At 36.9% G+C, this 16,173-nt stretch overlaps 1 protein-coding gene across 3 annotated transcripts in view; it reads left to right on the top strand.

The window, feature by feature from the left end:
• lrch2 (leucine-rich repeats and calponin homology (CH) domain containing 2) overlaps positions 1–16,173 on the top strand; it is a 57,311-nt gene that overhangs the window by 29,098 nt on the left and 12,040 nt on the right. Inside the window, exons 3-16 of one of the 3 annotated variants that reach the window (XM_066714947.1) lie at positions 1,400–1,526; positions 1,784–1,889; positions 1,991–2,127; positions 3,772–3,902; positions 4,598–4,685; positions 5,549–5,651; positions 9,235–9,338; positions 9,870–9,937; positions 10,036–10,143; positions 10,730–10,807; positions 11,778–11,843; positions 12,277–12,325; positions 13,787–13,825; positions 14,269–14,855. In XM_066714947.1, the coding sequence (XP_066571044.1) occupies positions 1,400–1,526; positions 1,784–1,889; positions 1,991–2,127; positions 3,772–3,902; positions 4,598–4,685; positions 5,549–5,651; positions 9,235–9,338; positions 9,870–9,937; positions 10,036–10,143; positions 10,730–10,807; positions 11,778–11,843; positions 12,277–12,325; positions 13,787–13,825; positions 14,269–14,427 (1,363 nt within the window). In that variant the 3' untranslated portion in view covers positions 14,428–14,855. Of the gene's footprint in view, positions 1–1,399; positions 1,527–1,783; positions 1,890–1,990; positions 2,128–3,771; positions 3,903–4,597; positions 4,686–5,548; positions 5,652–9,234; positions 9,339–9,869; positions 9,938–10,035; positions 10,144–10,729; positions 10,808–11,777; positions 11,844–12,276; positions 12,326–13,786; positions 13,826–14,268; positions 14,856–16,173 lie in introns of those variants that run through there. The other 2 variants (XM_066714945.1, XM_066714946.1) reach the window with 2 other exon arrangements.

The following is a 16,173-nucleotide window of genomic DNA, read 5'->3' on the forward strand; positions in this document are numbered from 1 at the left end:
CACAAAACATCACAAAGATTTGTATTTGGCAGGGGACCCTTTTACCATTCCTGCAGTTTGTCCTTGACACCTAGCCTGACAAACTCCATTTGGCTTTAAGCTTTAGTGTCATCTCTCCTCCTTCAAGCAGATAAACTGTATGAAAAGAATATATTTTTATAACAAAGGGAACTTTTCATATTTTTCCCTTTCAAGGTCAGACTTCACCATCACTCCCACATCTCTGTAGAATATCAGTGACCACTGTGTTTAAATGTGCACATTTAATTCTTGTCACTTCTGTTATTATGTAAATGTCATAGGTGACACTTCTGGGCAATTGACTAGACTTCTAGGTCTTCCTTTACCAAAAAAGACAAGTGCCAAGAAACGTCAAATCGTTCTTCCAGTGGGATCTCTAATTCTGCAATTTTGACAGCTCACATTTAGGGATATAGCAGTTAATTATGGAATAAAGAATTACATTAGGTTTTCTGGCACGAAACATTGCATTTTGAGGGTTATGTACTGTGATGTCTCGTGACAGTTCACTAAGAGATCTGCAGTGTAGGTCAGGCTGGAATATTTCTCATAAAAATAAATATACATTATTTATTAATTGTATGCATATACATCAAATTAAATGTTTTCCAGACTTGCAGTGAATAAAACTGTTTACCGTCATTTAAAGTTTGATTTTATTTCATATATTTCAGAGTGACTCTGTGGGGATTGACTGTTGACATCCATAAGTTTCAAATTGCATATTTTATTTGTGTGATACTAATAGAGAGCATTTGAAATCTGATACAGAATTGCTTAGCTTCTTCAATTACGAACTCTCTGGTAACATTTTCACAGTTTTGCAGTCATTGGATTTTTCGATGACATTGTTTATCAGTAGCCATAGTAAAGAACATGTATGTCAGGCCATTAAACCCTTATTGTAACAGGCACTTACATCAAGAAAACAGTTTAAAGTTCACAATTGGGAAATGTATTATTTCCAGAGACAGAGCTTGTGGTCATGGATTCTCTTGCCACTTAGGCTATCTGCCTTAACAATTATGGCAAAAAGTGTCAAGACTGTTCTTTTTTGTAGCCCATTGAATGGGATCAGGAGCATCTGAGTACATTTGTCTTTGCATTTTGCAGAATCTACATAGTATTCTAGTCACCAACGATCTGCAACCATACACAAAATGGTTTATATACTTCTGTAAGTATTATTTTTCCAGTATAACACAACTTTTACAGAAAGAAATCTTGCCCAGTCATTTATCTCCAACGCAAATTGATTCTTGAGTTTTCTAAGTGAGCGTTTTGTGTCTTGCTGCCCTATGGCTAGGTCTCCTCAACTTCTGTGAATCCAAAGCATCTTCATTAACCCCCCACCTATTTTTAATTTTCTTTTTTGCAGTCGAAACCTTCTGTCCACCTTGCCAAAATATTTGTTTGACCTCCCACTGAAAGTGCTAGTAGTAAGTAATAACAAGTTGGTGTCCATACCGGAGGAAATTGGGAAGTCAAAAGATCTAATGGAATTGGTGAGTCACCTCTCTGTTGTCTCATATTTTACCATTCCCAGTGAGTACCACTATAGATAACAACTGAGATGGTTATGTACATCCTCAACTAATTGTCCCTCTGAAATACCTACAGATTCCAGCAATACAGATATTGGAATATAATTTTCACAAGATGTGTTTGTAAAGAACTTGCACTCCAGTCTTCTCTTGTTTGGCCAAAGTGTGTGTACTGAAGTGGTGGAGATTAATGGTTTTGGTGTTTGTTTCCCATGCAGGATGTAAGCTGCAATGAGATTCAGGTGCTCCCCTCTCAGATGGGCAAACTCCATGCTTTGCGAGAGCTCAATATCAGGAGAAATTGCTTGCAGGTTCTGCCGGAAGGTGAGTTAGATATTGTTGTTTTTCTTTATTCACCTTTTGCTGAAGATTCACAGCAGAAGCAAAACCATCTCCAACTGACCGTTTTTCCCTATTCCTTCCAGAGTTGGCTGACCTTCCTCTTGTCAGGCTAGACTTCTCTTGCAATAAGATCACAGAGATCCCTATAAACTACAGGAAATTAAGACATCTTCAGCTTATTATACTGGACAACAACCCAATGCAATCTCCCCCAGCACAGGTGGGTAGAATAATTGTTTAATAAAATGCCTTGTACTACACTTAAGTACTAATAATGTGCTTCCCATACACAATTTTAAATGCACTGGATAGAAGTAGTCTAGCAGTACTATAGTAGCTGACAACAGTAGATTTTAATTTTGTTTTATTATATTATAAAAACCTCAGAGAAACTTTATGAAATGAGACACCACTGCCACCTAGAGGACTGGATGTTCCTACATGCTTACAGTTAGTCCACAAAAGAATTTCCTATAATTGTGCAGACTTGTATCCTGTAAAGTGTAAACCACTGTTTTATTTTTAGAAACCACTATTTTCAAAATACATATTTTGGGAATTCACAAGGTCCAAGAATAATACTGATGCTTTTCAGAGTACATTTCAGATATGCAACAAAGTAGTATAACATCCGGGGAATTAAGGTTGCTTTACATTTAGACCGTACATTAATTAAAAAAAAAAACTATCAATAAAATCCTATCAAACTTTTAAGAATTATCTCATCAAGATTAATCAATAGAAACTGGGGATGTTAATCAGCCAGCAATCGGTATTGGCAGATTATAGGCAAAGAATGTAATTGGTATCGGCCGACTACTTTAAAATGGCCGATTACTTGCGACCGATTGTGGTGTCTGTAAAGGCATCATGCTTACCTAATCTATATAATAGGCTAACGATTTATTCTCCAGTGACATGTCAATGACACATAATGGTGCCAGGCTGCTTTGTTGTACAGTGAGGGAAAAAAGTATTTGATCCCCTGCTGATTTTGTACGTTTGCCCACTGACAAAGAAATGATCAGTCTATAATTTTAATGGTAGGTGTATTTTAACAGTGAGAGACAGAATAACAACAACAAAATCCAGAAAAACGCATTTCAAAAAAGTTATAAATTGATTTGCATGTTAATGAGGGAAATAAGTTTTCTGTCTTTGATTTTAAAATGAAACACACTTCTTTCATTGACGTTTTTAATCTTTAAAATGCAGACGGTGTTAATAAACGGATTTTTAAAAGTAAATGTTTAAAAATTCGTTCTTTTGGCTGTCTGAAACTCGTCTGTCTGAAATATATAAATGTTCCTTCCCCGCTCATTTCAGATAACATACGCATAATGCATGAAGCCTGTGCATTGACGTGCATATTATCCTACTGCGTTCCTGTATTGTACGTTATTAAACACACTCTGTAAAGAACTCACAGATCATGTGTTCTTATTGAAAATGTTACCACAGTATTCATTAATTAATGCCACCAACGCTGGTACCGCATTCCTTTCATTTCTAAAAAATACACCATATGTCAAATTGGTGGCCTTTTATCCTGTCTGAATGGGGTGTATAAGTATTTTCTTATTCAAATATATGGAATAATAACTTGTATAATTAATATGAGCCGAATTTAGAAGCCTCATCAGAAGCAACATTTTTATTTAATTTATGACAGGGTAAATGTCAACACATCGGTATCCGCATCGGCCAATTATTTTATATGAACATCTGCTATGGTTATTGGCCAATCATTTTCTTATCGGTGCATCTCTAATAGAAACCTTTTGTGGAATTGACATGCCTTATTTTGTACACCTAGTGTGCTGCCTTGATGTAAGTATTTGACCATTCATTTGTTTCCTTATAGATTTGCTTAAAGGGTAAAGTGCATATATTTAAATACCTGAACATCCAGGCCTGCCGAATGGACAAGAAACCCGACTCCCTGGACCTTCCATCATTAGGAAAACGCAACCTCCCTCAGCCCCTCACAGACAGGTATGCTGTCCATTCTTTTCTTAAAATACACCATTATACTACAGTTCACACCGCTCCCTGCTCTTCTCCTTGTGTTCTGCTCACAAGTTTGAAATAACATAATTTGACAGTTGATCTGTCTCTATCTGGACCTAGTCAATGGTGTACAGATTTTAGAGTTTATTTCTAAATGGGGATACAAGGAAAATGACATGGTTACACTTCTTCAATAAGTTGTAGACATAATGTTGTGGCCCCAACAGAAGGGTAATAATAAGAAATAAGATCTGACCAAATATTAATGCTGTAGTGAACATATTCAATTCAGCATGTTCCTACCAAACAGTGTAGACATCCATTTAAAAAACAGTGTGAATTCCCACACACCACAGCCAACACCCATAGATTTGATCAACTACAGTAATTATATTTCAGTGTGTGTGCGTGTGTTTGTCTGTTAATGTGACATTAAATTAAAAGCAGAGTGTTAACATTAAAAAAAAAACATCCTGACATAATGCCCAAACGCTTATGCACCTGGTCTCATGGACTAAGACTATACTAATCAGTCAGTGAAATCTTGTTTCACTTAAGGATTTTAGTGCTGATAAGGCTCATACAATACAATGCTGCTTTTAAGTAAATGCAGTAAAAATTCTTGTTTTTTTTTTCATATCATATTACTCTATCATATTTTCCTCCCTTGTCCTTTCTAGCATGGAGGATTTCTACCCAAATAAAAACCATGGACCTGACTCTGGCATTGGCAGTGACAATGGGGACAAACGGCTTTCTACAACAGAGGTACACAGCTGTAATTCTTTATTTATTTGTTTGTTTGTTTGTGTATTTATTTATTTATTTATAAACTTGTGCTTCTTCCCACACATGAAAACACAACAGTTTTTTCTCAAAAGACTCTTAAGGCTTTATCACCGTATATTAAGTTTACTGCAGCAAAGACTAAACTCTGCAAAGTTTTTTGCATGAGTAATGGAAAGGGTAATTGATGTTGGAAGAGCAAATACAAGTGCATTACTAACACAAATGACTAAGTCTGTAGAGGTGTGTTTTAAAAAGAGAGATAGAAGGACAGATAACCTAAGCTTTACCTTCAAAGCCATCTAAAATCCTTTGCTCTGTTTTGCACATACTCGTGAGGACTTGACACAGTGAAAGAAAAATACTCGACTGCAGTTTGACAAGAACTTGTTTTTATTGGAAAATACAGAATGTTAATGTTATTTGTACACCTGTTGAGATTAAACTGATTACAGACGAGTTTAAACTTGCATTGCAGCACAGCCAAAATGTATGGTGAAAACAATATGTACTGGGTATACTTTTTCAGTGGGTGGTGAGACTTCATACACTTAACTATGTGTGTGATGCAGTTTATCATTTGTACAGCTTACAGAGAGTGTTGTGCGGGTTACTGTTTATTTCAAAATCAGAGTAAGGCTAGCAATATGGTATTGAGCATAGTGTCCAATCCTAGTCCTGTTCGTCATGTTTTGGTTGCACCTGAGCACTTGAGGTCTCCCATTGTGGGCGTTTTATTTATTCATTGAAATTATTTATTTGTATTAATATAAATCATTTGTATGGAAGAGGGAGGATGAGGGGAGCTAAGGTGGTGTTACTCTGATTTTGTTTCTTTCTTTCAGCCCTCAGATGATGACACTATCAGCCTTCACTCTCAGGTGTCAGAAACAGCCCGGGAGCAGGTGAAAGCGGACAGTCACTCGATTAAACTGGACTTGAGCAAAGGTACATGTTGTTGGAGTTTACCGCTTGTTTATTCAGCTGTACTTCTTTGGAATTGCATTAAATGTTGCTAGGTATTTCTTGGCATGGGTGCCATTCTCCTTTTTCACTGGAACATACATCACTCATCCCAGGGGCAGTGACCACAACAAAAAACAACAAAAAATCTTGCATGTCAGCATAGATCCAAATATTGATTTTGAAAGATAAAGCTATTCTATCTGAAACTCATCTTTGCACGCTTGGCCTTCACTTGTTTATTGGTCCAAGAATTTGGTTGAGTCCTTGCTTGAAAGATCTCTGGAAGATGCATTCAAAAATGTGGTTTGGAAGTTTGTTCCAGATACACACAGCCCTAATTAAGCCTTCATGTCCAGCCCAGTAATACTTTAGTTAACGAAAGTCGATGTTTTCCATCATGTTGCTTTCTTATCAGAAATGTGATTTCCAGAGCCAGTAACATAGGAGAATAGAATGCATCTGAAAACATTAAGAATGCACTAGGCGTGAGGTAGATTGCTGCACAGAAGACTTCACAAGCCACTTCTCTTTGGACCTTGCAATCTGCATTTTCGATTCCAAATAGATGGATTTACGATGCACTTTTGTTAAGTAAGTAAGACAACTGGTGTTTGATGGTCGTCAGGATGGTATAGCGGGGGTACTAAAATTACTGTATCACTACCAGGAATGCAATGAAACATTTCATTATGAGGAGCTTGAGCAATGAGAGACAAGTTATGTATTGCTGGAGCCCTGGAGACATTGGAATGTGTGAGGAGTAACTGTCAATAATTTTGTAGGAAAAGTTTGTCAATCACTTTTTATGCGCCACTCACTTGCAGAAGACACTTGTCAGTAATTTTTTATGCAGCCAATCGCCTTTCTCATATGCAAAAGGCATGAGAAAAAACTAAAAAGAGGGAGGAAACAAATATGCACAGGGCCCCATTCCTCCTACCTGGTTTAAGTAATTCAGGCTAATGAGCCGGATTCAGTTAATCCAATTTAAATCAGGCTATGGTAAATCTCCCATGGTAATTTACTCAGTTGGTCTTTTAACTTGCTTTGAGGAATGGAAAATGCCAGACTTCTGTCAAGTTATCCTGAAAGTTATCTGTCTAGTTAGCAGCTACGAGGAATGGTGTCCTGGTATGTTTCTTTCTAAGAATTGCGTTGATGTTAGTAAATGGATAGCTAGTAGTTTTGAGGTCATTAATCAGGAGAGGCAACTGCTTAAAAGCAGCATGATATTTTTACAATTGGACGGGTTTTATAACTTTATTATATTATTTTTACAATCATTCACTACATTAACATTTTTTAAAGCAATGGAAGTTAGCTTTAGGCAACGCTTGTGATAGGACAAACAAAATGATGTGACATTATATTTTGATGAGCATATTGACCTGGTCTTAAACGATTAGAGTAGAAGTACACTGAACAGAGCTACAAGTGTAGGTCCTTGTAGTATTACCAAGGCTAATGTTGTTGTTTATTTAAATAAAAAAATAGCAAGTGTGGTATCATGTGCATCTGTAACTGTATATAATATTTCATTATAATCAAAAGTAACAGTAAAATTAAATAAATTAAAAAGGTGATTGGCTGCATAAAAAGTGATTGACATGCATTTCCTGCAAAGTGTTTGGCTGCATAAAAAATGATTGACAGTTACTCCTCACACATTCCAATGTCTCTGGGTTTGCAGCTATACCCTACTCATGAGAGAGGGGAGCCTGACGAAGCATACTGCTGATTGAACCAGTTGAGGAAGACTCTTGGAAGTCCTCACTGATTCGCTGCTGATAATGTAATCTACTTCATTCCATTTACAGCGCAAGTGCATTGTTCAAATTTTACTCTATTTATATTGTTTTTTTTTCCCTTTATTTTTCCATGGGGAAAATAACCCCCCTCTGCATCCATTTTTTTTTTAATAAGGAAGCTTAATTCCTGTTGGATTCTTTATCTGAGGTATTGCTGTACATAATCCATGTGCCATTTTCATCGGTGTTCTTATTTAATACATTGCAGTAGTCATTGGTAGTGGTGTTTTCGTAGAAAAATAATATCCTGCCATTTCTAGGGGTCTTGAGATCCTAAACACTAATTACTCAAACTGCAGAACCTGAGGGCCACTTTTGAAAAGAAGTACAGGGGGACAGGGGTTGGTTGTTGAAATTAGATGGTAATGGTAGCTGATTTCATTTTCTTATGTGTCTGTTTTATTGTCACAGAGCACAAAATCAATGGTAACATAATTGCTCTGTAGCTGAAGGTGGCCTCATCAATTCTAGGTAGCACAGCCCAGGCTTCGTTCGGGCATGTCCCGGTGAGACAAATGAAAGCACTTTGCTCAGCATTTTGATTTGTCAAACCATGTTTTGAAATTGTCCATCAGACCGCTAAGCAGTGCTTCCATTGTTGTCAGTGCAGGTTCAGTTATAGAGACATCACACAAAGTGGGAAAGTGTAACTTGGAATGTGGAATGCACTCTTTCCAGTAAGTCCCCAACACTTTTGCTAACCCCCTGCAGTTGCAGATTTAGTTTGTTTAGGTGGCTTGTAATGTCAAAAAACACCTCACCGTTTGTGTTAGTCATTAGGTGCAAAAGGCACAGCAACTCCTCTTTGAAAGCACTACCATCAAAGTATTTCACGAACACAGACAATTATGCAGTATCGGTATTATCCCTCGATAATCCACTGATTTTAGATCTGAAAGAAAAGACAAAAAACAGTCCACATACAAAATTTCAACACGGTGAGTAATCTCATCTCTGTTTATTTCCACAGCAAAAGTTCCTCTTCCATTCCCAAAGTGCACTGTTTGACTTATTCAACATCCACAAATGGCTTGCCTTTTTTATCTTGCTCCCAAGTCACACAAAGTGAAGCAGCAGTGGCCTTTTCTTGAGCAATTGCTGCAGCTGTCAGGGTGGTTGTGGAAGCCAGATAAGAACCTTTCAAAACTGCAATATTTTCTCTTCTGGCTGTGCTACCAAGCGGGAAAACGCTGTGTAAGGCACGCCTAGACTTGTAGTGGCGCCTGATATTAGCAACCTTGATTACTGAAATAGTAGATTTGCAAATCAAACCAGTGGGTCAGCTTTGACATGAGATAAAATAAAAGCAAACTCATCCGTCCAGTTTGAATTTAATTGCCTGTTTTCGCTGTCAGTCTTTTGGCATTTGCTGCAACTCGCCATTGCTAGGTAAAGAGACAGCAACTGTTCACATGACTGGATCGTGAAGTATGCCAAGCAGGCAGTCTGAAGCAGGTGTGAGAGCAAATCGGAAATCCATTTTTAATGCAGCCACATAGTACACAACTACAGAAAAGTTGCTGTTTTAGTAAATTTATATTTTAAGAACCATTTAATGAAAAAAGTTAATCTGCAACTTTTGTTTTCACAATAATAATTCATATTTTTTTTAAGAACACTGATTGGTGGGCCAGATAAAATTGGTGTGTGGGCCAGAAATGGCCGACGGTCCAGAGTTTGAGTAACAGTGTCCTAAAAAAGGGGTTCATGAGAAACAACCATTTCTGAGGCGTGAACCTTTTTCTGTACCTTCTTAGATCAGGAGCCATATGACTACATTGACCCCAACACAGAGGAGGATACGCCACTCTCTGAAGCAGGAGATGTTCAGCTCAGTGCACCTTATGTGTCCTGTATGAAGGTATTTCACATGCCAAAAATATGAGTGAATGCTTTCCCTTGAAAAGATAAGTCAACTCCCTAACCCCAACAGAAGTTCCTCTCTGCTGTAGGTGGTCATGGTTAGGGGTGGGGTCAGGTAAAAAGTTAGACTGAGATAACACTTTCTGTTCAAAGTACATGTCACAGGTTGTTTTTTTTTTACAGGAAATAAACTATTATTCCTTGATTTATGATTATATATTTTCACGGTTATTTAAGTTTTTAATTAAGTTAGATGCATAATGTCTGCATTGGTTTATTACTGAGTACAAAACAATGGCTTTGGCAGCTAACTGCTAGCAGTGAAAGAGGAAAAGAGGAGTATTGGAAAGCAGAAATATGTAAACTGTAACTAATACATCAATTTAAAAATAATGGTACCCCTTCCATGCATACAATTTGAAACACAATGAAGTGCTTTCCTTTCATTCAGACATTTTAATGGGGGAATTGGTATGAGATATTTTTAAACACAATTGTATCATACTTGTTTTTTTGCTTCATACTCCAGGAGCTGGAGAGGGTTCTGAATAAACCGCAACCCACGGAGAAGGAGGAGAGCTGGACAGAGGAGTCAGGGTAGGGAAACATCATAGGTTAATATAGATCTACGTTGGCACTCTGCTTCCTAACACGTTGAATAAATCCCCCAGCATCCTTGTGTTCATGTGTTGCAGCTCCGAGAAAGAACAGCAGATTGCCGAGGAAGAAGAGGATGAGTTAAAGGAAGTAATCGATCTTCGGAAAATCGCTGTTCAATTACTGCAGCAGGAACAGCAAAACAGGTAGAGTCCAAACCGTGTTAGTGTCAGCTGAGCCGTTCAGTTCAAATTGTGATGGTCTATTGACCTTTACCAGCTCTAAAATATAATTATTTAAAATGCCTCGGATGCTGTGCTTAGTTCTGCATAAGGCTTTTTAAATATTTGCTGGAATGGTTTGTTACAAGTTACAAAGATGATCATCTCACCTCAACATGGTCATTCAACCCCTGACTGAAAATCTCAGGGGTATATATATATATTAATGGTGGGTGTGTGTGTGTATGTATGTAATATAATAATATAATATTATTATTTATTTTTTTTATATTGTTTTGCTAGAGACTTCTGTATTACCACTTTCCCAACTTTGCATCTGGTACATGGCCTTTCACTCCTGTCATTAGGATTAATTTTGCGCTCCTGCCATGGCAATTCATTGATAGGACACTAACTGATCTTTCTGATTCTTAATGATTCCCCTTCTTTCTCTGTACTAACAACCTCCTGTCCTTTCCTCATCAATGTCAAACTTTTCTTTTTCTTCTTTACATTACCTCGTTCTTTTCCATTCTTGGGTTTGATTGGTTGACTTGACATATGAAAACAGACGGAGGTCCTTAATTTGTAGAGCTACATTCAGTGAGAGCCTTATCCACCGCCGGAGGGCCGCAGGACGAGCACACAGGTATATGATGTTTGCTGATGGTGCTCAGAGTACAAGGGAGAAGGGTGTGTGTGGGGAGGGGGGGTTGGTGACTCTGTCGTATTGGGGGGGTCTGCTTCCAGTGTTGTTGTGTTGCAAATTTATACAGATTTCCATTGAAGTCCTTCTATACCAGACAATTTGTGTCTGTTTTTGTTTTGGAGGCTCTTGTATGACAAATTACATAACTCAGGCATAATAAAATGTTGTGGAAATATATGCACAGTTTGTAATACTCCTGCAATACACTAAGCATGCCTGCTGAAGTTCAGTCCATTTGTTCTGGGTGGTTAAGCACAGAATTTAAAAACTAACAAATACTAACCCGAAACAAGCTATCCAAGCCCTCATGACCATTTTTCCCAAAAGCTTAGGAGCATTATTTTGTAAATCAGAAAGTCAACAGAAAGTTAGTTCCTCATCATGCCACATGCAGTGCCTGTACCTTTGGTATATCCACCATAATTACAGGATTGTATGCCAAAGCTTAGCTGGTATGTTATTCAATGTTCCAGAAAATGTTCCCAATCCTAGCTTTTGCCCTGATATGAGATGGTATGATCCATTTTGTTCTTATACAATTTATATTTAAGTCCTTATAATGTTAATTGCTTTGTCTTTAACACTTCTGGAGAAAAAAACTATTCTATACGTGCATGTATCTTACTGTTTGCCAATTTGAGACATCAAAGGTATTTATCAGCAATTGATTATGCATTTGGCACATGAAGCTGACTTTTTCATAGTGTTTTAAAATTCTTCGCTGTGAATGTAAGGGTTTGTTGGAGGAATATGTTTTGTAAACTCAACTTTTCTAAGGGGCAAAATCACATTAGTAATACAAATCAAATCCAACCACTTTTAAAATTTGATTTGTGGGGATGCATAATGTCGACAACGTTATTTGGAAACTAAGTTTAGATTGATTATTTGTTGATTTGTTGCATTTTAGATTTCTCAGTCAATCTGGAAGCAGCCCAAGCAGCAAGCAAAGGTCACCATCACAATCCATCAGAAGGTAAATTTAAAGGCCATTGAAACTTTGGGGATTTTTAGATGCATCCATTTGTGTATTAATTGGGTGTTGAATAGTCAAAGGCATATTTAATTCCTATTAAGGTATATCCTTAGGTATCTAAGGATATATCCATTGATAAAATGGTGATTCTTGTGTTTGGTCTGTGGTTATAAACTCTTGATTTCCTGGAACTGATAATTCAATTCATAGGGTGTATTTCTGAGGAAAGCACTTGGAATGTTTCCAGCAAATATCTCATTCTTTAATTATACACTTACAAGTTACCTGTATTTCACTGCAACAAAGTGAAAGTATGTAAAGCTAACATAACTGATGTAATTACTGTTTATTTTTTTTTAATTAGATGTATCTTTTATAATGACACTAATGACTATGTATGTATGTATTTATATGTTTTTCTTTGTGTATTAAGTGCATCATTAGAGGAGGGAAGTACAGCCATATCTGCATTCAGTGGACAGGTACGTTATATTTAGTTGTTATTTGTGCTTTCTACAAAATAATGTTAGATCTATTTAGTTACTTATTAAAAGGTAGCTGCATAATTGTAACCAGATAAAAGAAAAACACACACATACAACTGCTTGTTTTGTTTTTTAATGTTTCAAAACCTTTTATATTTGTTGTGATCATACATATTTTACCTTATGTCCACAACAGGTTTACTTTCATGCTTTTCCCATTCCAACTTTTTTTTCTCTCACATAACCATGACTACTTGTTCCCCATGAGTCATTACCTTTAATATTCAGATAAAGCACCCCAATTGAACATTTCCTCCAGGAAAGGCTTAGATGCTTCTGATTTTGGCAGAATATTTATGAGAAATATTCCAAGCCAAAATTCAGATCTACTACACAAACAAATTATTATAAAATGATACTGTCTTTCCAAGTGCTTTGTCCAAGAGCATGTCAAGGCATATACTCTCACTTCCCAGACAAATTGCAGACCATTAGAGGGAGACCACACTAACAAACTTCTGTATGCAAACCTTCATCTGAATTTCTTATTACAATTAGTGCAGAATTGTGTGAGTTTAATATGATTTTATAGTTTCTGTCACATTTAATTTTTCATTTACTCCTCAAAACACTGACATATTCTTTAAAGAATGGAAGACCCTTACATTACTGAACACTAGTCTTAAAGCAGTCCTTGTAAATAATCTTAGGTTCTGAATGAAACCCGGTTAACTGAAAAGAGAATATTTCCCAAAGGAGGATGGGACATTGCACATTACCATTGAACTCATGAACGAATCTTCCATCAAAACTGCCTGTAGGCCGTAGTGACATCAGAGGCCAGTAGTACCAGGATGCACAGACAGGTATATATCAAGAACAGAGGTGGAAGGCCACTTGTCGACCACCAAAATGCAACAATACTGCACTAAAAGCACCGATTATCTGACACAGCAGATGGAGTTTTTCACAGTTTTGTACCAGGTTATAACGTGTGCACCAGATTGGCAAATACACCATTCTGCACAAAGCTGCACCAGCATGCACCGCACAGCAGCGAGTGAGGCAGTAACAGCAAAACCGAGGCCAGAGAATCACACTACTAGCACTGGAGATAGTAAATGTTGTTGCTCAAGATGTGCGAAGTGGAAGGTGCCAGGTTTAGCTACCCAATTGTCCCAGAGCCTTGAGAGAATATTGGGAAGCAAGATCCCTGGCTGTAGCATTTCATTTTCTGCTGCAAATAAATAACCTGGAAATTAAGTTTCCTCCTTAGTTTCGTGCAATGTCCCATCCCTCTTTGGCTAGTATTCTTGACTTGAAAGATAACTACAATTGCCTTGAAATATAAGGCGTTTTGGATATCTATTTTAAATTTATTTATTTAGGTATTTATTTTCTTAACAAAGCTGAATGACTTTTAAATCATCAATTCTCCTTTCCTTTTTTCTTTTTAAGGACCCTGAATTGACTGATGAAGACATCCCATTCTCAGAGGTCATTCTTTTAATTTATTTTTGGTTTATTTATTTATTTTTTCCCCAAATCATTTCATTCACATTACATTCACACAGAAAACATATCTGTTCACATATCCTCCACATTCACAAGCATTGTCTTTTGTTTGACTTTGTATTGTTTTGATTACAATACAAAAAACATAGTATTAACGGAATTTTATGTGGATTCATTGATCCTGTTGAAATACTTCTGACTGTTGTGAAAGTATTCGGCACATAAAGCACCCTGTGTTCGAACACAGAATACATAAAGAAATACCCATTACCCTTTGCTGTAAATACAGACATTCTTTGAATTACAAAGTGAGACTGAGAAGGAAATGTGACTCTGTACAGGTACATATGAGAAGAGTTGCTTTATTCCTACTGGCGGCTCAGTAGCTCAGTCTTGTGAGATGGTGTTTGTTGGTTGTTTTGCAGCCCTCAGGGTCTTTTGATGGTAACCAAAAGCAGGACCAAACAGACTCAGAGCAAAAATGGCCTGAAGTGCATCCAGTAGTGTATCAGAGTGAAGACCGAAGGCGAAATAAATATTTAAGGAAAGATTATATAAAGGTATTGCATGCACTATGGCTTTGACCACCATGCATTTCTATGTGACATTTCATAACATTCCTTCCATCTAAAGCATGTATGAGTATAATGTCCTGTCTTTTTGGAAGAATATCAACATTCAGTTTTTAAATATTAAGCAAGAACAGGTTATGTAAACAAGGGAGATACAGCAGGCATTGAAGTTTGTTATTTTACAGGAAATATTTATTGGCAGATGCCCTTATCCAGGGCGACTTACAACATAAGTGCAAAAATACAGAGAAGTACAAGGCATCAATCATTACAAATTCAACTTAGCTAAAACATAGCAATTCAAAATAATACATTTTACAAATTCCAATTACAAAGTAATTATCATTAGATCTAAAGCCTTTTATGACAAAAGCTTTAATTTACATTGATGTCAGGAAATGCTATACCAAGAGATTGGAGTATAAAAAATTACAACAGATCAGTTTCCAGTCAATGGAAATATTTTATGTCATATTAATTTCCCTATAATAAGTTGCAAGACAGAGGTTTAGTCAGTGGCTTACTCCTATCATGTGGAGAGTTCAGTTTCTGTAAGCCATACCTGTTCCATAGAACTACAAGTGGTGTATTGCATCAGTCTGTACATTTAACGATTTGTGTATAATTAAAGGAAATCAGAAGCAGAGGTATGGAATAATAAATAGTTTCAAAATATCCTGTTGTGGTAAAAGTATAATTCTGTGTTATGGAAGGCAGAGTTGTAACCAAGTCAATGGGTCTCGAGTCGAGTCATTTAGGAGTAAAGACTCAAGTCCAGTCAGTGACATGCCAAGCTCGAGTGGAGTTACTGAATTTGTCGAGTCGAGTCGCCTATCTGGCTCAAATCCATTGTGGTGGTGTACAGAGCCAAAATTATGAAAATTGTCACTGTCCAAATATTTATGGACCTAACTGAATATACAAATATCTGTGCTCAATTGTGTTGGATGTACAGTAATAGGTAGCATTAAATGTTCTCACTTTTTCACAAGTTTCACTACACTGTTTTTCTTTCAGACACCACATGAAAGGAAATTTGGTGGGATTTAATTCCATATGGTGACAAAAGAGAAAAATAAAACAGGGTTGTAATGTACATGTAGATGTAATTAATATAGAATGCATGTTTCCATTTTTCTCTCAAATTTCTTGCTCATTAACTTTTTTATGTACTAGACTGCCAGCATGTGTGTGTGGGCGTGTGTCTGTTACTGTATGTGTGTATCAGTATGTGCGTCTTATTAATAATAATAATAATATTATTCATATTCATATTATTATTTATTCCTTGGTAGAGACCATGATCCAGGATTTTATGTTTGCAGCGGGGGCATCGATTGTTCTAAGTGGGCATGAGTCACTCTTGTTCATCCGTAGTAGTAGCTTACGCTCTAGCCACAGTTGTTGGAGGGTGGTGGCCTCCCTGCTAACACACAGTGTTGCCACAACATTACTGTACTGTTGTGTCTTCTGAATGAATATTAGAAAACACAAGACGAGACTAGGCAGATACATTATGCGCACACACACACACATACACTGTTCAATGTTGATATTATTTTTTAGCATGCGGCTCTCCATATTGTTGAATGCACTGTTAAACACTACCTTACACCGACGTCTTCTCCCCGCCTGCATATTAGGTCGCTTTCTGGTACCGCAGATTTCTGTAGGTCTATGCAAAATCTAACAATTTTTCCAATGAATTCACAGTATCTGTGCAGATTCTGCGCAATACCCTTGTGCTTGCTGACATTA

The sequence above is a fragment of the Amia ocellicauda genome, chromosome 10 (genome assembly GCF_036373705.1).
Source record: "Amia ocellicauda isolate fAmiCal2 chromosome 10, fAmiCal2.hap1, whole genome shotgun sequence".
Classification (NCBI taxonomy): Eukaryota; Metazoa; Chordata; class Actinopteri; order Amiiformes; family Amiidae; genus Amia; species Amia ocellicauda.